Below are 20286 nucleotides of genomic sequence, written 5' to 3' on the forward strand. Positions count from 1 at the left end.
TAAACAACTCCCATGAGTAAGAAGAGATCTCACTGCTAAGTTCAGTTCCCACCTACATGGAAACCCTCTTATTATTATTCACTGCATGTCAGCACCTCATTGAATACTATGCAAGGCTCCCATTACATTGCCTGATACTTCTGACTCCTTCAAAATCTCTTTCATGTTGAACTGATAACAGCCTTTCCCCAAATTACATACATTGGTATTAATTCTATACTGGGCTCACAGGGCAAATAGTGAGCCTTTTCACATGGTAACATTTTGTTTATTTATTTTTCAAAGACTTTATTTATTATTCATGAGACACATACACAGAGAGGCAGAGGGAGAAGCAGGATCCGTGTGGGGAGCCCTATGTGAGACTCGATCCTAGGACCCCGGATCAACTGCTGAGCCACCCAGGCATTCCTGCTGCTGCTTCTTAAATGTAAAATTGTGGTCTGTGAATCCTTGAATATGGATTTAACATGGAGGGTGGCTTGGGGCGGGGGGACAGGGGAGATAGAACAATTCTGAATAAAGCCTTTAAGATTAAATAAATATTAAAGACGAAGAGTTGTGAAGAATAAAATTCAAGATAGGTGGAACAGGGGATCCCTGGGTGGTGCAGCGGTTTGGCGCCTGCCTTTGGCCCAGGGCGCGATCCTGGAGACCCGGGATCAAATCCCACATCAGGCTCCCAGTGCATGGAGCCTGCTTCTCCCTCTGCCTGTGTCTCTGCGCCTCTCTCTCTCTCTCTCTCTCTCTCTGTGACTATCATAAATAAATAAAAATTAAAAAAAAATTCAAGATAGGTGGAACAAAATTTGAAAATGGGTAAATAACAAAATTACAACATAGGTGGGAAGAGTGAGCTGTGGGACATGGAAACCACAGAGCAGTATCAGACATGGGCAGCAGAGTGGTGGTTTGGGAGAGTGTGATGGTGAGACTTGGCTTAGAACAGGCCTGTTTGATTTCCTGGAAAGATGATGAGGAAAGACAGGGTTTATCTTATTTTCCAGGCCAGCACCCTGAGAGAGGGAGGCAGGTGGCCACAAAGTCAGAGTGGGAGAGGCTAGGTTTCAAAGCTGGAGTCTGTAGATCCTCAAAGGGACCTGGATCTGGGCTGGTTTGCAGCAATCCCCTGCCATGTGGAACTTAGAATGAAGGTTTTCTGGAATGCCTAATAGAGCCCCAAGTATATGAGAATGTGAACTATATTGTGAGCTCTATCGATAGTTCCCAACTCCCACTTTTGAAACCAACGTAAACTGGGCTCAGGCAGAGACAAATGTCTCTTGGAGGACACTGCTCAATGCAGCCCGAAGATGCTTAGCTTGGGGAGCGCTTGGGTGCTTCAGTTAGTTAGGCATCTGCCTTTGGCTCAGGCCATGTTTTTTTTTTTTTTTTATATATATAAATTTATTTTTTATTGGTGTTTAATTTGCCAACATATAGAATAACACCCAGTGCTCATCCCATCAAGTGCCCCCCTCAGTGCCCATCACCCAGTCACCCCGACCCCCCGCCTACCTCCCCTTCCATCCCCCCCCTAGTTCGTTTTCCCAGAGTTAGGAATCTCTCATGTTCTGTCTCCCTTTCTGATAATTCCCACTCATTTTTTCTCCTTTCCCCTTTATTCCCTGTCACTATTTTTTATATTCCCCAAATGAATGAGACCATATAATGTTTGTCCTTCTCCGATTGACTTACTTCACTCAGCATAATACCCTCCAGTTCCGTCCACGTCGAAGCAAATGGTGGGTATTTGTCGTTTCTAATGGCTGAGGAATATTCCATTGTATACATAGACCACAGCTTCTTTATCCATTCATCTTTCGATGGACACCGAGGCTCCTTCCACAGTGTGGTTATTGTGGCCATTGCTGCTAGAAACATCGGGGTGCAGGTGTCCCGGCGTTTCATTGCAGCTGAATCTTTGGGGTAAATCCTCAGCAGTGCAATTGCTGGGTCCTAGGGCAGGTCTATTTTTAACTCTTTGAGGAACCTCCACAGTTTTCCAGAGTAGGCCATGGTTTAATAAGAATTTTGGCTAATAATGTTTGCCCTGCGTACACTGCCTAGCAGAGTATATTTAAAAGGTGCAAAATAATCTCTTAATCTATGTGTTTTTGGAAAAAGCTTTTAAACGACGCTTGTCTTTTTTCTGGTGAGCACTGGGTGGAGCTCTTATCTAAATTAAGTAAAAGCATTGTCTAAGCGAAGGAGAACGAAGCTACTTGAAAGAGTTTTGATTTTTTATTTAGTCTGTGTGGTGCAAAAGATTTCCAATTTTTTGCTAAAAACAAGTAGCTAGGGCAACCCGGGTTTAGCGCCGCCTTTGGTCCAGGGCGTGATCCTGGGGACCTGGGATCGAGTCCCAAGTTGAACTCCCTCCTCTTCCTGTGTCTCTGCCTCTCTCTGTGTCATGAATAAATAAATAAAATCTTAAAAAACAAACAAACAAACAAACAAACAAACAAAATAAGTAAATAGAGGAGCACCTGGCTGGATCAGTTGGTAGAGCATGTGACTTTTGATTTCAGGGTCATGAATTCAAGCCCTACATTAGGTATAAAGCTTAATAAAAAAAATAAAATAAAATAAAAATGGGTCTTCCTTAAAAAAAAAGATAAAACAATTTTAAAACGGAAGAAAAGAGAATTACAGGAACCATACATCAGTAGGAAAGATGTGAGAACAATGGTACATAGAGAGGATTTGTGAATGGAAAGATCTCTTGTTAATAATAAATTCGGCTGACAATTTTGGCTTAGCTAGGTCTAAAGATTTCTTCATATCCAAAAAGCTGTTCCTGAGATAAACATCTCCTTGATCCTCAGGTGATTGCAGCTTAATCAACAACAACAAAAAAATCAAGGAGAGTCGTTGCTGACCTCACTGGGTCTGTCTGTGGCTTCCCCTGCAGGGCCTGCCTGCCTAACGGTGCTCCCCTCCCCTCACCCTTCCCTGCTGAGCCTGGTCCTACCTACCACCAGGGCAGGGCTGTCCCTAGGAAGGACTCCTGCACTCAGGTAGCTGCCCTGCCTGTGCCTGGTGGTTAGTTTGATTTGAGGAGAAGCTCTGGGGCACCTGGGTGGCCCAGCGATTGAGCGTCTGTCTGCCTTTGGCTCAGGTTATGATCCTGGGGTCCTGGGATCGAGTTCCGCATCAGGGTCCCCACAGGGAGCCTGCTTCTCCCTCTGCCTATGTCTCTGTTTCTCTCATGAATAAATACATAAAATTGTTAAAAAAATAAAATGAAGAGAATTTCAGAGCCCCATCTTGACCCTAGATTCAAACCCTGTTTTCCAATCCAGCTTCAACATTATTAAAATATTAGGTATATTTGGATGTCTAGAATATATAAGTAAAATAACATACGTACGTTGATAAATTTTAAATCAGAAGAGAAAAATTATTTGAAAATTATGTACTTAATTCGGAATCTTTAGTGTGGCCCAGGCATTAGAATTTTTAAAAGCTCTGTGGATGATTCTAATATATAGCCAGACATGGGAAGCAGTGATCTATATTGTACTGGATTTAGGGGATACCGGCACTCCTTAGCCTGCAGCTTCTCAAATTGGTATGCACGTGAGAATCATCTAGGGGTCTTGTTAAAATGCAGATTCTGATTCAGCATGTCTGGGGGGAGGTCTGGGATTCTATATTTTTAACAAACTCCCAGGGCATCCCCGTGCTGCTGGTTTGCAGACGACACTTTGGGAAGAAAGGCTTTCACTCAGGGTTTTCCAAATGTTCAGGATCATAATCCTTGTCAGGGGGGGCTTGTTAATTCGTACAGATGCACAAGAAATTCCCCGGAGATGTCTGATTCACCAGGTGTGAGCATCGTGTGTTGGAAGTGCCTGGGTGATTCTCCTGAGCTGTGTGCTTGAGACAGACTGCCCTCACTTAATTTGGGTAGTTGATTGTGTACCAGGCCTTTGTGACTGTCACAGAAGCTTCAAAGTCCTTAATCCCTTAATAATTCTAAATATCGCTGTATAAGCATCATGGTATTACTTAGTATTCATAACAGTTTTCTAAGTTTTCTTCTTTTTTTAAAAGCCTGTTTATTTATTTATTGTTGGTAATCTCTACACCAGCATGGGACTCGAACTCACAGCCTTGAGATCAAGAGTCGAATGCTCTTCGTACTGAGTCAGCCAGGCGCCCCTCAAATTTTCTTGATGAACTGGTAGATAGTGCTCCCTAGTGTAATGGTCAGAAAATCAAAAGTGATGTGAAACAACAATTAGATTTCACTTTTCTAATTACTTTGGCATTGTTCCTGCTGACTTCCTTGTTTCCAGATTACTTGCTTTTAAGACTTAGCTAAAAAGTCATTACCGTCTATTTAAAAAAAAATGAAATTCTTAAACATTTTTTCTTTTATTTTTCATTATTATTATTATTTAAGTAGGCTCCATGTCCAGCGTGGAGCCCAGCATAGGACTTGAACTCACGACCCTGAGATCATGACCAGAGCTGAAACGGAGAGTCAGACAGTTAACTGACTGAGTTACCTGGACTCCCCATTAAAAAAAAAACACCATAAAACCCTCTTTTATTTTTTAAAATTAAATTAAATTGTTTTATTATTTTTTTAAAGATTTATTTATTCATGAGAGACAGAGAGAAAGAGAGAAAGAGAGAGAGAGAGACAGAGGGAGAAGCAAGCTCCATGCAGGGAGCCCGATGTGGGACTCGATCCTGGGTCTCCAGGATCACACCCCAAACACCAAACCGATACGCCACCGGGGCTGCCCGGGACACATTTTTATTAGCCCTCGGACCCTGAGGAGGGATGCTCTGCCTGGATCCCCTCACATCCTTTTCCAGCTCTGCATGCTTGCTTGCCCTCCTACCCCGCTTCTGCAGATCGCCCTGCAACTTTCTGAAGATTACCTCTTGCTGGCAGGTGAAGGGAATCCAAAGGGTCTGGGGGTTTTGTGTCCTCCTCCCCTCCAGTGACCAATGACAGAGGGGACTGGTGTGGGAATACCAGCCTCCCCCACCCCCCCATTGCCTCCAGGCTGGAGAGACTAGAAAAGGGAATGCAGGCTCCAGGCTCTCCACAGGGTCAGACTGAGCTGGCTTTGTGCCCGCCTCTATCTGGCTCCCCTATTCCCTCACCTGCCCTCCTGGGAGCACTCCTCTGATCAGTCACCCTCGAGTCCTTGGTTCCTGATCTGGGTCTGGGGGACCTGCCCTAAGACTCTAGCCTGGCTAACACTGGATACAGATGACATTCAAACCCAAGCAGTCAGATCGAACTCCAGGCAGATTTTAGACTTCTAATCCCTCCATTATGCTGCCTGTCGTGTCCGTGTGATGCTTCTGTGTCAGTGTTCGGTCCCTAGCATTCCGCTAGAAAAGTTACCAGAAGATTTTGGAGCAGTATTTTTTTTAAAGATTTTATTTATTTGAGAGAGAGAGAGAGAGCGCGAGCGAGCGCACCAGCATCAAGAAGGGCAGAGGGAGAGGGAGAATCAGACCCCCCCTCCACCCCCTCCCGAGCAGGAGCCCTAGTGGCCCCATCCCAGGGCCCTAACAAAGATCATGACCTGAGCTGAAGGCAGACACCCAATTGACTGCGCCACCCAGGTGCCCCCGGGTGATACATGTTCATACTTCTTACCGCGGTAATGGGAATGTTCAAAGTCCCTTGAGTGATGGGTGAAGACGCAGTGAAAACTCTGACAAGCCTCTCCGGCTTCTTCCTCAAAGCCCCTACGGCCCTTTTGACATACTTGCCTCTACTAGGTGCAGGCATAATTACTTTAAAAATTCTGTAGAAGAAATGTGTGGGAAATATCAGGAAGGGAGACAGAACATAAAGACTCCTAACTCTGGGAAACGAACTAGGGGTGGTGGAAGGGGAGGAGGGCGGGGGGTGGGGGGAAAGGGGGACGGGCACTGAGGGGGACACTTGACGGGATGAGCACTGGGTGTTTTTCTGTATGTTGGTAAATTGAACGCCAATAAAAATTAATTTATTTAAAAAAAAATTCTTTTGGGGGCAGCCCTGGTGCCTCAGCGGTTTAGTGCCGCCTACAGTCCGGGGTGTGATCCTGGAGACCCGGGATCGAGTCCTACGTCGGGCTCCCTGCATGGAGCCTGCTTCTCCCTCTGCCTGTGTCTCTGCCTCTCTCTCTCCTCTCTGTGTATTCTCATGAATAAATAAATAAAATCTTTAAAAAACATTCTGTTGGAAGTTCTATTCCCCCTCTAGACTGTTAGACTCCTTATTTCCCAGTGGAGAGCACAGTGTCTAAAATAGGGGTGCTTGATCTTTTGGGATGTGATTCTGCACTACGAAAAGCTAGATTTAGCACCATGGTTCTCAAATACCATTTGCAGAAGCAGCAGCTGGGGGTGTGTGTGTGTCTCAGAATCTGCATTTTTAACAAGTGTCCAAGTGATTCTGATGCAGCTGATTCCTGATCCATTACTGATAAAACACTAGTTGATTAAGCCCAAATACTCTATAATAATCGAGGAGCATTTATGTTTGTAAATGCTTATTACACAGCATTTACTTTGTGCCTGGCACCATTGTAAGAAAATTAAAAATTTAAAAATAAAAACTTGCCTGATCCACGTCACGATCTTATGAGATGAAGAGTGCCATTAGCCCAATTTTTACGAATTAGAAAACCGAGGCACAGGAATGCCCAGGAACGTGCCCCATCGCCTACAGCTAGTAAGGCTTTGGACCAGGCGCCCGGGCTCCCGAGGCTGTGCTCCTAACTGCTGCCCCACGCCAGCCCATGCACTGACAGGTGTCAGCAGATCCACATTATTCCAGGCTTTCTGCTGAGCCCCTCCAAGGAGGCCGAAAGGAAAACAGGACCACATGGCTGCATGAAACACACAGGAAATATTTTATTAGCTTCCAGATGGAGAACAGGGTAGAGTAAAAATGTTTCAGTAGAAATCCACGGCTCTCCTCAAGGAGCCCACCCGGGCACTTGGGGCGCCCCAGTCGTGGTAGCGCCTGTAGTCCCCCGGCCTCAGCAGGTACTGGCGCCCCCGGTAGTTGGGCAGCTCGTAGAGGACCCAGTAGCCCTCCAGCACGTGGAAGGAGTGGATCTCACTGAAGTGGAAGCGGTCGTGAAGCGAGGAGCAGTCCTCGGTGATCTCTACCATCTGGCCCCTGTAGTCCTCTCGCTCGTAGATCCTGATCCTGTGGGAGCTGGTCTGTGGGTTCGGCCATCAGCAGGCGAGGAAAAGTCAGAAAACCGAGCCGTTAGCAACCAGTCACACGTGCTACAGAGGGATTGGGCATTTCTTTATCTTTTCTGTATCAAAGATGACAAATTTTGAAAGACAGCCAATGCCAGGGCAGCTGTGTACATTTGAATGGGTTGCGCACTGCAAAACTGAAGAAGGCGTCATTCCTACAGCTCAAGTTACCTGTGGTGCTGCCAAGAGTTTCTCAGGCCACAACCTGTATGAACCATCCACACTGGCCGTATTTAGTATCATTCTTAAATAACTATGTGCAGATTGCTGTGGCCTTTATGGGTTTATGGTGGGCTCAAGTGATCCTTGGATGACATAAGAATAATTAGACATTTAAATACAATTTTAGAAAGGACCCCTGGGAAAGAAAGTTCTCATTTTGAACCTCAACAGTATTAGAAGAAGCTAGTGGGAAGGGAGGTCAAGTTGCTTTTCCCTCAGGTGAAGTCACAGACTAGTGGCAATTCAAGAAGAAGCCCAGCCCGGGCAATCCCTAATCCCTTCCCTTCTGCCTTCAGCCCCGCTCCTCTAAGGCCCTGGAAAGCAAAAGGCCCCCCGGGGACTAGGTTCGGGTGTCAGCTCCAGGGCGCTCCTGCAGATCTGCTTTAGGTAAGAAGCAACACGGAAAGCCCAAGGTCCTGGAGGAGGCCTGCACAGGACCAAGGGGGAATAAAACCCGAGAACAGCGGAAAGCGAGGCTGTCTGTCCGGAGCAAACCCTGCCTGTCTTCCTCGGGCACTTGATCTCTCCTCTGCCTTCCCAGAGGGCGGACGGTCTCCCTGTCTTCCTTCTCCCGCCACCGCCACCGAATGCTCTTGGGGAAAGTGCTCAGGAGCAGCCCCCCGCGGTAGAAAGCGCTTCCGAGGGGCATCTCCGTGGCTGAAGGGCCCGCGGTGCACCACCTGGTCTTCACGAGGCCCTGCACCCGCGCAGCAGCACCACAGCCTTTGCCTCTTTGATGAGAAGCGGAGGCCTAGGGCGCTCGGCCGAATTAGAAAGGGCGGGGGGGGGGGGGGGGGTCCCCGGGGCTCAGCGGCTTGGCGCCTGACATCCGCCCAGGGCGACCCCGGGGCCGGGATCGAGTCCCGCACGGGGCTCCTGCGAGGAGCCTGCTTCTCCCTCTGCCTCTCTCTCTCTCTCTCTCTCTCTCTCTGTGTCTCATGAATAAATAAATAAATAAAATCTTCTTAAAAAGGAAAAAAAAAAAATCTTCTTAAAAAGGAAAGAAAGGGCGGGGGTGGGGTGGGGAGCCGGGCGCGCGGGCTCCGGGGCTGCTCTGGGGCCCTCTCAGCCGCGGGCCTTGCGGGAGCTGCCGGCGCCCACGGTCGGCTCGGGGTTGGGCGGCACAGGAGGCGGGACTGCGCGTGCGCGGGACGCCAGCGCTCAGGGCACGGGTGGCCGCCGCGTGCTCGGGGCCGCTCCCGGCCTGGTCCGACCCCACGAGGCGACAGGTGCAGAAGGAGAGCAGCGGCGGCGGGGCCGGCGGGCCACCTGCGGGCCACCTGCGGGCCACGTGCGGAGCGGAGCCGCGGGGCTGCACGGCGGGGTCACCGCTTAGGTCGGGGCGCGGGCGGCGGAGTCCCGGGGCGGGGGGCGGGGGGGCGGGGGCCGCACTCACCTGGGGGATGAGGCGGCAGGAGCGGACGGCGTCGCTGAGGCCCAGCCACTGCTGGTAGTCGGGGTAGTCCCCGCGCCGCAGGAAGTACTGGCCCCCCGCGTAGTTGGGCTGCTCGTAGAGCATCCAGCAGCCGCTGTCCACGCGGACGGAGTTGCAGCGGCTCAAGTAGGGCTGCAGGTTGGGGTGGTCGCTGCTGCACTCGTAGTGCCGGCCCTGGAAGCCGCGCTCCTCGTAGAAGGTGATCTGCAAGGCAAGGGAGGGAGAGCTCGGAGGCCTGGCCCCGGGCTGGGGGCGGGGGTGGGGGCCGGGCCGGGGCTGGCGGGGCTCACCTTCCCCATGGCGGTGGAGGCAGGTCCAGGTCCAGGTCCAGGTCGGGGACGGCCGGCGCGCGGCTATATAGCAGGAGGCCTGCTGCGTTGGCAGGAACCACACAAAAGGGGCCCGCGGGGCGAGGAGGGGATTTTCTCTCTCTCTTTTCTATATAATGACTGTGGGGGGTGGGGTGCGGGACTTATTGTATGTTTTCTCTTAGACTCTCCAGTGTTTTCGATTTGATGACCCGCGTTAAAACTGTCACTTGGTGCCTCTGGGGCCTTTAGGCGAAGCCTATTTAGGACTTTGGAGCTGAGCAAAAGCCCTCACCGAGTTAATAATGGCAATGGAATATTTTAGGTATCTTCTTAAATTGCAAAACGATCTCTTTTTGGGTAACAGAGCCGGGTAGTGGGTCTCCTTTTGGGTAACAGAGCCGGGTAGGGACCGAGTGAGGTCAGAACTGAGGTCACTGAGGTCAGTGAGGTCACTGAGGTCAGAACAGGCCCAGCTGGAGGCGTTTGGATGAGAGCATTTTCTTGGTGTGAGAACCTGGCACAGGGGGAAGAGCCTGCCTTCTCCGTAGTATGTTTAAAGTAAGATGGGATTTCTGTCTAAGAGGAAGAACCTCTCCATGACCCTCCGGGCTGACAAGTGGGTACAGCAGATGTTGCTAACACTTGAGGAAGGGTGACCAGGAGTTGGGCCCTAAGGAAGCCCCGTTTAGGGACGCACCTGCCACCCTGCTGCCTGGAGCCTGGAAGGACCAGGGACATCTCCAGGGCCTCAGCTGGGGTGCCTCTCCCTGCACAGGCAAGGAGAACCACCAGTGGTTCTGTCTCACGCATTAACTTTCTATTTAATAATTTTGCAAACCAGGTGCTAAGATTAGTTCTGGCTGTTGAGAAATACAAGTTAATATGCAAATATAACGAGTTTAAGATCCTACAATCTTACATCTTTCTCTACCCTTCCCAGCTCCAGGCAAGCTGTGGTTGCTCTGGAGTTAAGGCTCTGACTCCAGAGCCTAGAGTCTGCCTTCCTCTCTCAAGACCCTACCTTCATCCCCAGTAGCTCCTGGTGCTCAGCTCTCTTTAGAGCAGAGTTTCTCAGCCTCACACTATTTTGACATCTTGGATCAAAATATTCTGTTACAGGGTGGTTGTCCTGTGCACTTAAGGATGTTTAACGGCATCTCTGGTGTCAACCCTCCAGATGTTAGTAGTGTTACTCTTCTGGTTGTGACAACCAAAAATGTTTTCAGACATTGGAAATGTTTCCTGGGGGAGCAAAATCAACACAGATTGAAAACCACTCCTTAAGAAGAAGCAAGTCCTGATATGCATGCTCTATTTCATTCCTTAGTTTGGATTGTTGCTACCAAAATCTAATACTAAAAAATTGTTTTCATTTGATGCTCACACATTTAATAAACCTTATTCACATTCTTTCTTTTAAAAATTCTTACTTTTATAGAACATTTAGAAGCTATAGAGAAAAATTTTATTTATTTATTTTTTTTTTAGAGAAAAATTTTAAACCAAAATTTAAAAGATGAAAAAGTTCTAAAGGTCCATTGCACAAAAATGTGCATATAGTTAACACTACTGTACTATGTGGTAAAAATGGTTAGGATGGTAAATTTACTGTTATGTGTATTTTACGACAGTAAAACCCTCTTAATTTTCACTTCTTTGATATAATACCTTCATCTTTAAGAATTTGTTGAAAGAGTTAAAAGACATGCAGACATTTAGGCGCACTAATATGTTATCTGACCATTGTTTATAATATAAAAAAAGATACAAATGAAATGTCCAAAATAGGGCATTAATTAGGTAAGTTATAGAACATCTGTTTGATGAGGTGTTAGGCAGCTACCAAAAATCATGTTTTCACAGAATTTACTGAAATATATGAATAATGCTCACCATATGTTAAGTTTCTTTTTAAGTAAGTACATTATACCACTGAGAAATATTGCTGAAAGAAAGAAGATATAAATAAATATAAATACATCTTGTGCTTATGGATCGGAAGAATCAATATTGTTCAGATATCTTGCCCAAAGTGATCAACAGATTCAATGCAGTCCCTATCAAAATTCCAGCAACGTTTTATATAGGAATAAAAAAAAGTCCCTCCTAAAATTCACATAGAATCTCAAGGGACCCTAAATGCCCAAAACAATCTTGAAAAAAAGAACAGAGCTGGAGAGCTTGAACTTTATGATTTCAAAATGTACCACAAAGCCACAGTGATCAAAACAGTGTGGTATTAGTGCAGCAATAGATATACAGACCAATGGAAGAGAACAGGAAACCCAGAAACAAGCCCTCACATATATTGTTAACTGATTTTTTACAAGGTTGGCAATACCATTCAATAGGAAAATGACCGGCTTTTAAACAAATGATACTGGGGAAAATGAATATCCACATGCAAAAGAATGAAGTTGACTCCTAACTTACACCATATACAAAACCTAAATCAAAATGGATTCAAGATTCAAGACTCAAGAACTAAAACCATAAAACTCTTAGAAGGAAACATAAGGGAAAAGTTTCATGACACTAAATTTGGCAATGATTTCTTGGATAAGACAATGAAGCATAGGCAATAGGTAAATTGGACTTCATCAAAATAAAAACTGTGTGACAGAGGAGACTATCAACAGAGTGAAAGGCCATGTAATGTGAGAAAATATTTGCAAATCATATATTTGATAAGGCATCGGTACATAAAGAACTCCTATAACTTAGCAACAACAGGCAAAAAGCGAAAAAAAAATCCCAAATTTTAATACAAGAACAGGAATAAACGTTTCTCCAAAGAAGATATACAAATGGGCAATAGTCACATTAAAGAAACTCAACATCACTAATCATTGGGGAAATGCAATCAAAATTACAATGAGATACTACTTCATACCTGTAAAGATGGCTATTATAGAAATATAAAATAGAAAATAACAAGTGTTAGTGAGGATGTGGAAAAATTAGAAATGTTGTGCATTGCTGGTGGGAATGTGAAATGTTGTAGCCACTGTGAAAGAGCCAAAAGATGGAAGCAACCCAAATGCCCATTGAGGGGTGAGTAGATGCAAAACATGTGGTATATGCATGGAATGGAATATGATTCAGCCTTAAAAAGGAAATATGTTATAAATGCCACAACATGGACCAATCTTAAGAACATGATGCTAAGTGAAATGAGCCCGGCAAGATGGATATCGTACAATTCCATTTATTTGAGGTACATACAACAGTCAGATTCATGGAGATAAGAAGTGGAATGGGCATTGCGGGGGGCTACAGGGAGGTGGGGATGGGGACTTAGTCTGGAATGAGTGCAGAGTTTCAGATTGGGATGATGACAAAGTTCTGGAGATGAATAGTGCTGATGGTTGCACAGCGACATGAACGTGCTTTATGCCACTGAATCGAACACTTAAAGGTTGTTATAATGGTAAATTTTATATTATGTATATTTTACCACAATTTAAAGCATTTTCCATGAGCGATAAGAAAAAAAATACATTGATGTTAATTTTATCAATACGAACTTCTTGATTTCAATAATTCTACTGAGGTTGTAAGAAAATATTGAAATGGGTGAATACTAGGGTTTCAAAGGGAATTAAACAGTATTTAAAAGTTTAAGGTACTTATACTTCTTACTTTATGATAGGAAAAAAATCAGTAATAAATATAATTAATGTCTTAAATTTTTTTAAATTAGTACCTTTCCCTTCTTGGGCTTCCTCCTTCTTTCTCTCTTTATCTTTCTTTCTTTTTTAAAATTTTATTTATTCATTCATGAGAGACATACAGAGAGAGGCAGAGACATAAGCAGAAAGAGAAGCAGGCTCCCTGCAGGGAACCCAATGTGGGACTCAATCCCAAGACTTGGGAATCATGCCCTGAGCCAAAGGCAGGTGCTCAACCACTGAGCCATTCAGGCACCCCTCCCTTTATTCCTTGCATTTGATTTACCTTATATCACCAAAGCTTACACTCAAGAACCTGATGACATTTCAAGGTCCTCTTTAATTCTGGGGATTTGTGCTGTGCACAACTGTGTTGTAGAGATTGTGGGGTGCTCGTCCGCACCCAGTGTTCCTTCTGTGCTGCCTCAGTCTTAGCTAGCAGCTCTCCTATGGTTACCAGGGATGCCTGGCTGCTCCAGGACCCTGCAGATGCTAAATATGGTGGGAGACAGACAAAACCTGGGGCCCTAATGACATTGCTGAGCTGCTGAATCAACCATCCCTAAATCCTGTGCTATCCTAGCACTTCCTGTCATGTGAGCTAATTTCTGTATTGCTTGCCCATTTGATATGGAGCTTCTGCTACTTCCAGTCTGATGTTTCTGAGATGATGCAGATTCATATCTGGCTGAGAGAGTCGGGTGAATTTTGATCAAGCTTTGGAGAAGGAGCTGCTCACCAGGGGGAAGTTGGGGAAAAGTAATTCAGGGATGGAAAAGATTGTGAGAAAAGGCAAAGGGATGTGAAAATCCTTGGTGTGATGGGAAGACCCAGGCAGGTCAGGAGCATCAGGTTAATAAGAGAGGAAATAGATGAGCTGGGGCCGTAGGTTCTTGTAAGAAGAAATTTTCCCTGTGGACAGTGGAGAAATATCAAAGGTTTTTAAGCAGGACAATGACTTGATCATATCTCTTTGAACCTACATACCGTTCTTCCTTCCTAAAATTCCAGCAATGAGAGCACAAGACAGAACAGAAAGTAGAAGACTCAATGTAAGCGAATATAGTGCCCTACTTCCCTATAACTTAGTGTATAGTATGCTAACACACACACACACACACACACACACACATTATACGTACAAGTACAGGGTTATGTAAATATATTTGGCTGTGTGTATGGGATGTGCATAGATATATATATATATATATAGACAGAATGCAGCTTTGGGTTGTCCTATATATTTAATTCAATTCCTGGTTGGTTGTTTGCAATGACCTCATAGTAAGAATCAGTAAGCTAGTGCTGTCATTACTTTGACAAGAATCTTCCTGATTCCATGATGGAAAAAAGTGATCTCTGAGCTGTGGGTTCTGGCTTCTGATGCCACTTCTGTTATTGACTGTTTGGTATTAGAATTGGACTTCAGCATACTTTACATGAAATGAGTTATCTAAGTTATAGATGATCTCCAGGTCCAAAATATGCTAAATATCATATCACTTCATTGTTTAATAGTGCCTGACTTCCTTCCCTCTCTTTCTTTCTTCTTCTCCTGATTTTTTCCCGCGTTTTTTCCATTAGGAATTTCTTTGAATACATACTCAACAATCACCTCAGAAAAAGTCACATATGCTCTGTATTAGCTAGAGATATGTATTGAACTACAAATAACAGAACATCCAATTGCAGTGGCATAAATGAATTTGGGGTTATTTTACTCCCATTATAAAAAGTGTGAAGGTAAAACACTGCTGGCATTGCCCTTACTGGTGAATGGACCATCCGGTCTGTTGAGCGCCTGACTAGAATGAAAAGGTGGGGGAAGGACAAGTTAGTTCTCTGCTTAAGCTGAGATATTCATCTTCTCTCTTGCCCTCAGACACCAGAGCTCCTGGTTGTCAGGCCTTTGGACTCAGACTAGAGGACACCACCAGCTTTCTTGGTTCTTCAGCTTGCAGATCATGGGACTTCTCAGACTCCATTAGTGAGGTAATACTTCTCATAAATCTACTCATATTATCCATATATATCCTATTGGTTCTGTTCTCTTGTGAGCCCTGGCGGGTAAACATTGGCTCAGGGGCTTGACCACATCAAGGCCAGCGTTTCTGAAACTGGTAGTTCCCTCACACATGTCACCTCTTGGGTATAAGATGCCCCAAAGAGGAGGGGATTATGGCACCAGGGGCAGCAACTCCTTTTCATCAGGAAAGCAATTGTTTTTCTGGCACCATCTCTTCTCTCTCCCCATCAGCATTCGGCCACTTAGGTTTCCATGTCCATGGAGTGTCAAGCGACAGCCTCAGCATCAAGAGAGTCTGCCAGAGATTTGTGAACTCAACTTTTACCTGCAGCTTAGGGGATTCAAAAACCTTTTGAGGCCCATCGTGGTATCCCTGTTTTAAAATGTGGGTCACACTATTTCTGAACCTCAGCTTCAGATCCTCACCGCTCAGAAAAAAACTGAAATCTAAACAGATTTTTAAGATTTCTTTGAGAGAGAGACAGAAAGAGAGTGTAAACAAACAGGGGGGCAGGGCAGAGGGAAAGGGAGAGGCAGGCTGCCTGCTGAACAGGAAGCCCCATGATGTCTAGGACTCCGAGATCATAACCCAAGCAAAAGCAGATACTTAACCAACTGATCCACCCAAATGCCTCAAATCTAAACAGATTTTTAATAATCTTGTTTGAAGCAACATCTTGTTTAAATACCAGAGAGTCAAATGAGATTATGTATCATAAAAGTGTTTCACAAGCTATTAAGTTCTACTGAATATGAAGGCATATTTTTATTGTGAGAGACGTGTTTTATTTCGTATGGATCACACATCTTGGTTTCCACTTGTGTTGTGTGGGTTTGTGTATCTGTGTGTGAAAATGAAAGAATAAAATAAGAGGACAGGGACGCGTGGATGGCTCAGTGGTTGAACATCTGCCTTTGGCTCAAGTCATGATCCCAGAGTCCTGGGATCAAGTTCTGTATTGGGCTACCGGCAGGGAGCCTGCTTCTCCCTCTGCCTATGTCTGTGCTTCTCTCTGTCTGTCTCTCGTGTATAAATAAAATCTTTAAAAAAGAAAGAAAAAGCGGCGGACCAAGAAAAATACAAGCAAACCAATGCCAGGAACACACAGAAAATATTTTATTAGTTTCCAGGTTGAGAAATGATGAAGAACCTATTTTAGTAGTAATCCATGACTCTCCTCAAAGAGCCCACCCGGGCACTTGTGCCTCCCCAGTCATGGTAGCGCCTGTAGTCCCCTGGCCTCAGCAGGTATTGCCGCCCCCGGTAGTTGGGCAGCTCGTAGAGGACCCAAGAGCCCTCCAGCACATGCAGGGAGTAAATCTCATTGAAGTGGAAGCGGTCCTGAAGAGAGGAGCAGTCCTCGGTGAACTCCATCATCTGGCCTCTATAATCTTCCCTCTCATAGAGTCTGATCCTGTGAGAGCCAGCCTGGCCCATCCAGAGATGGAAAGAGGGGGAAAGCAAAGCATGAAATGGTTGCAACACTTTCATGCAGTCCAGCTCAAGCTATTTTGAAATATATGGCAAGCCTTAAGTAATTGCCTTAAGTAATTCTCAATATTTATATATTCCCCATTTTCAAAGCTGGAGATTTAGTACCTTTTCAAGGCCATAAAGTAGGATAGAATTCAAAAGGAAATTTCACTCTTTATATATTTAAATATTTGCCAGAATAAAATACTAGTCATGCTCAGTCAACCATACCAGAGAGAAACTCAAACCTTTAAGAGCGTATTACTATTTTTGCCATTTTGAAAAGATGTTTTTAATTTTTCAAGCATGTGTGCTTGAACAGTAAGGTCAGTTTATGAAATGAATGACCTTGCTTTGGGCTTAAGATAAATCTTGGAAAAATCACCAAGGACTTGGATCCTTCTGTTTCTGGCGAAACAAAGTCAAACATCTTAAGTGACTCAGACAATAGTTGATTCTTATTTGATAGTTCAGGGATAAAATGAAGAAGAATGAGAAAGAAAAATCAGTAAGCCCCAGCACTAATTTTTCAAAAACCTTAGTGTTTTAAAACACGTATTTGAAATGTATGTGCTTGTGTGCATAAAATGTCTCTGGGTTTCTTTCCATTGAGAGAAAGTACTTCTATTTGGGTGGGTGGTGGGACCAAAATACGCAAGTGGGGAGCAAAAGAGAGAGAGGTCTTAAAAAAATTAACCCCTCTAAGTTTCCTTTTCAACTCCTGTCTGCTCTATAACTAGCACATATTCTAGCACTTGATTATTCTTCTATTGAATATTAGTGGCTTTTCTACAACTCCACTGTAAGTGATTCCAGGACAGGACCTATTGCTGGTACATGACCACTGTGGCCAACACATTCTTAATAAATATTTGTTGATTACTTGGTACCCGGGTTACCCTTTGCTTCTGTTTGGGGCAAACTATACTGAACTACTGTAGGGTAGCTGGTCTTCTGTCCAAACCTTCAGTTATTCTGAATGATCACTAATGATTGTGTTTAACCTTTGCTTGAACCTATCCATCCTGTGTCCCCATCTGGAGCTGCACTCACGTGGGGGATGAGACGACAGGAGCGGACGGAGTCACTGAGGCCCATCCACTGCTGGTAGTCGGGGTAGTCCCCGCGCCGCAGGAAGTACTGGCCTCCCGCGTAGTTGGGCTGCTCGTAGAGCATCCAGCAGCCGCTGTCCACCCGCACCGAGTTGCAGCGGCTGAAGTAGGGCTGCAGGTTGGAGTGGTCACTGCTGCACTCATAGTGGTGGCCCTGGAAGCCGCGGTCCTCGTAGAAGGTGATCTGCAAGGCAAGGGAGGGAGAGGCTCAAGAGGCCTGGCCCGGGTGTGGTGGGGAGAGGGGGCCCCCCAGGCTGGGGCTGCACTGGGCTCACCTTCCCCATGGTGGTGGATGCAGGTCAGGGATGGGCGGCAGCGCATGGCTATATAGCAGGAGGCCTGCTGCGTTGGCAGGAACCACACAAAAGGGGCCCGCGGGGCGAGGAGGGGATTTTCATGTGCTCTTTTTTTCTCTTTGCTGTCATAGTCCATGGGGCTCATTGTGGGTTTTGGTCCCATTCTCTCTGGAGTATTCGGGTTGCTATCACTGGCTGATGCTATTGAGACCGTTTGGAAAAAAAGTAATTTGGAACATTGTTGATTTAATAATAGAAATAGAGTTTCAGCCATTTCATATATAGTCTACACTTTTATTTGCATAGGCTGGGGAAAAACAAAAAAAAGTGTAAGTGAGGGAGCCAGATTTATTCCTTCCTCTCCCCACACCATTTTAGCTGAAGCACCTCCTCGTGTTCAATATTGAATACTAATTGCATACTAATTGTTAATAGGAAGAAAATGACCTTAACGGAATGTTGATAATTTCAACTTTGTCCTTTAAGAGAATTTTCTTATTAAAGGGTGTAAGAAATGGGGATATTTTACCAAGGGAATTCATAAAACTTCAAACTTGCAGTATGGTAACAACCAAAGCCAAAACCAAACCAAACCAAATCAAAACAAAACAAAAATCCTAGCAAGCACAGATATTCAGTATTTGGTCTGAATTTGCTACAGTCATGTCTGGAAGTAGACTGATGATTAGATGTTTTATCTTGGCTAATTGTAATTCAATAGGGAGAATAGTTTTAAGAGGTTTCATCCCAGAAAGAACTAAAAGGGAAATTTCTCACTTGGAGGAAATAAGAAAAAGTTAAAACACAAAAATCGATCATCTCTCAGGTTATTATAAAATAAAACCAAATTCCTAAGAAATGCATTTCTAGTAGGAATCTACATATACCTTTTCCTCAGGGGAACAAGGGTACACAGAGTTCTGGACTCAAAGGATATTCATTGCATGAACATGAGGAAGAGCTACAGTTAAAATGGTGTGGGGAGAGGAAGGAATAAATCTGGAAGCTGAGACTCTAGGAAGGCTTTAGAAAGTATTTATTAGCCTGGAAGAGAATAGTTTGATGGGCTGGAAAGAGCATTGGAGTGGAAGATGACCTATGCCTTGAGCCTCTTTCATGTTCAAAGAATTGTTCACAGTCCTGTGTTGTCTCATGGAAATACTTTGTCTTGACTTTGGTTCAGACATCTTTGTAAGTTGGTATTCATGAATAAAACACCAGCTGTGTACAACAGGATGATTTCAGTTCTTATTACCCACTATATATAGGCTTGTGTTTGCAAAATTACTTCTGTTTATAGAAAGTACGCAGCTCAAATCAAAAGAATTTTTTAAAAATCATCATTTCAATTAAAAATTTAAAGAATAATAATTAACAAAATAAAAACTTTAATACCATCATTTCACTCAGAGTTGTTTCTGTGGGGAGAGGATTGATAGATAAAAACAGTAAAATATGAGAAAGAACCAAATGGGGAGCCCCAGAGAACACCCAGGGGGAGCCTGCTGGGGATGGCTGTGAGGACCACCACCATCACAGCTGACATGCAACGACAAATTTGGGATACATCTGGAGGGCTAAAACAGGAAGACTCTGGGTTTGGTTTTCTCAATGACTCGGAAGAGAAAAGGCTTTATTTCAGCCTGGGGAAAGAAACAGGGAAAAAGAAAAAAACAAAACAAAACAAAACAAAAAAAACACCTCACAGTTTTCATAGAGCTGAAAAGTGAATGGCTTGCGCCAAAATGTGCTTGACTTAAATGCATTACAGAAAATTCTAGGATTGACAAATGTGTGTCCGACTGAAGCCCCAAGTTGCACTCAGTGTGCTAAATGAACATAAGTAAAAAACTGAGAATCCTCATGCCTATAGCCCTGAAGCAGAGTTCTATACGCATTGCCTGGAATGACTGATGGCGACCGTCTTTGGAGGGAGAATAAGAGATAAGGGTCAGGGACTCTCAATCCTGAGCTCTAGTCCAGCAGGTAACCTATTGTCACTCCTAAATATTCAGGTGGTTTCAAACAAGAGTAGAGGCAAAATACATGAGTTAAGGTTAGAGTTCTGCTACATGCAGGGTCAAAGATTTCTGTTACTGCTGTGTCACCTACAAAATGAAGCATATAAGAAATGCTCCTTTCTGGGCTGCCTGGGTGGCTCAGTGGTTGAGCGTCTGCCTTCGGCTCAGGTCGTGATCCCTGGGTCCTGCATCGGACTTGATGAGCCTGCTCCTCCCTCTGCCTATGTTTCTGCCTATCTCTCTGTGTCTTTCAGGAGTGAATAAATAAAATCTTTAAAAAAAAAAAAAAAAGAAATACCACTTTCCTTATTTCTTAGAGCTCAAAATATTATGAATCTAAATCTCATTCCCCTGGGATGGAGAGAAAATTTCACTGTGGTTCATACCTGGGGTTTTGTCTGCTCACATTCCCAGGCTCTAAGGTTGGGTTCTGTAGGCTTAACATGAGACCAAGGCATTTCATGTGGGGAGAGGGTGCC

The 20286-nt window shown here is 44.7% G+C and overlaps 2 protein-coding genes across 3 annotated transcripts; both read right to left on the minus strand.

The window, feature by feature from the left end:
* Positions 1–6921: 6921 nt before the first annotated feature.
* Positions 6922–9195, minus strand: LOC121480709 (gamma-crystallin F). 2 transcript variants are annotated; one of them, XM_041737552.1, is made up of 4 exons: positions 9187–9195; positions 8858–9100; positions 7261–7263; positions 6922–7194 (listed from the first exon to the last, which is right to left on the minus strand). In XM_041737552.1, the coding sequence occupies exons 1-4, from the start codon at positions 9193–9195 to the stop codon at positions 6922–6924; spliced, it is 528 nt and encodes a 175-aa protein (XP_041593486.1). The 2 variants fall into 2 exon arrangements, with proteins under 2 accessions (XP_041593486.1, XP_041593487.1); XM_041737553.1 differs by lacking the exon at positions 7261–7263.
* Positions 9196–16060: 6865 nt separating this feature from the next.
* Positions 16061–17774, minus strand: LOC121480710 (gamma-crystallin D). The gene is made up of 3 exons (XM_041737554.1): positions 17766–17774; positions 17432–17674; positions 16061–16333 (listed from the first exon to the last, which is right to left on the minus strand). The coding sequence occupies exons 1-3, from the start codon at positions 17772–17774 to the stop codon at positions 16061–16063; spliced, it is 525 nt and encodes a 174-aa protein (XP_041593488.1).
* Between the last annotated feature and the right edge of the window lie 2512 nt (positions 17775–20286).

This window comes from Vulpes lagopus, chromosome 22 (assembly GCF_018345385.1).
Source record: "Vulpes lagopus strain Blue_001 chromosome 22, ASM1834538v1, whole genome shotgun sequence".
Lineage (NCBI taxonomy): Eukaryota > Metazoa > Chordata > Mammalia > Carnivora > Canidae > Vulpes > Vulpes lagopus.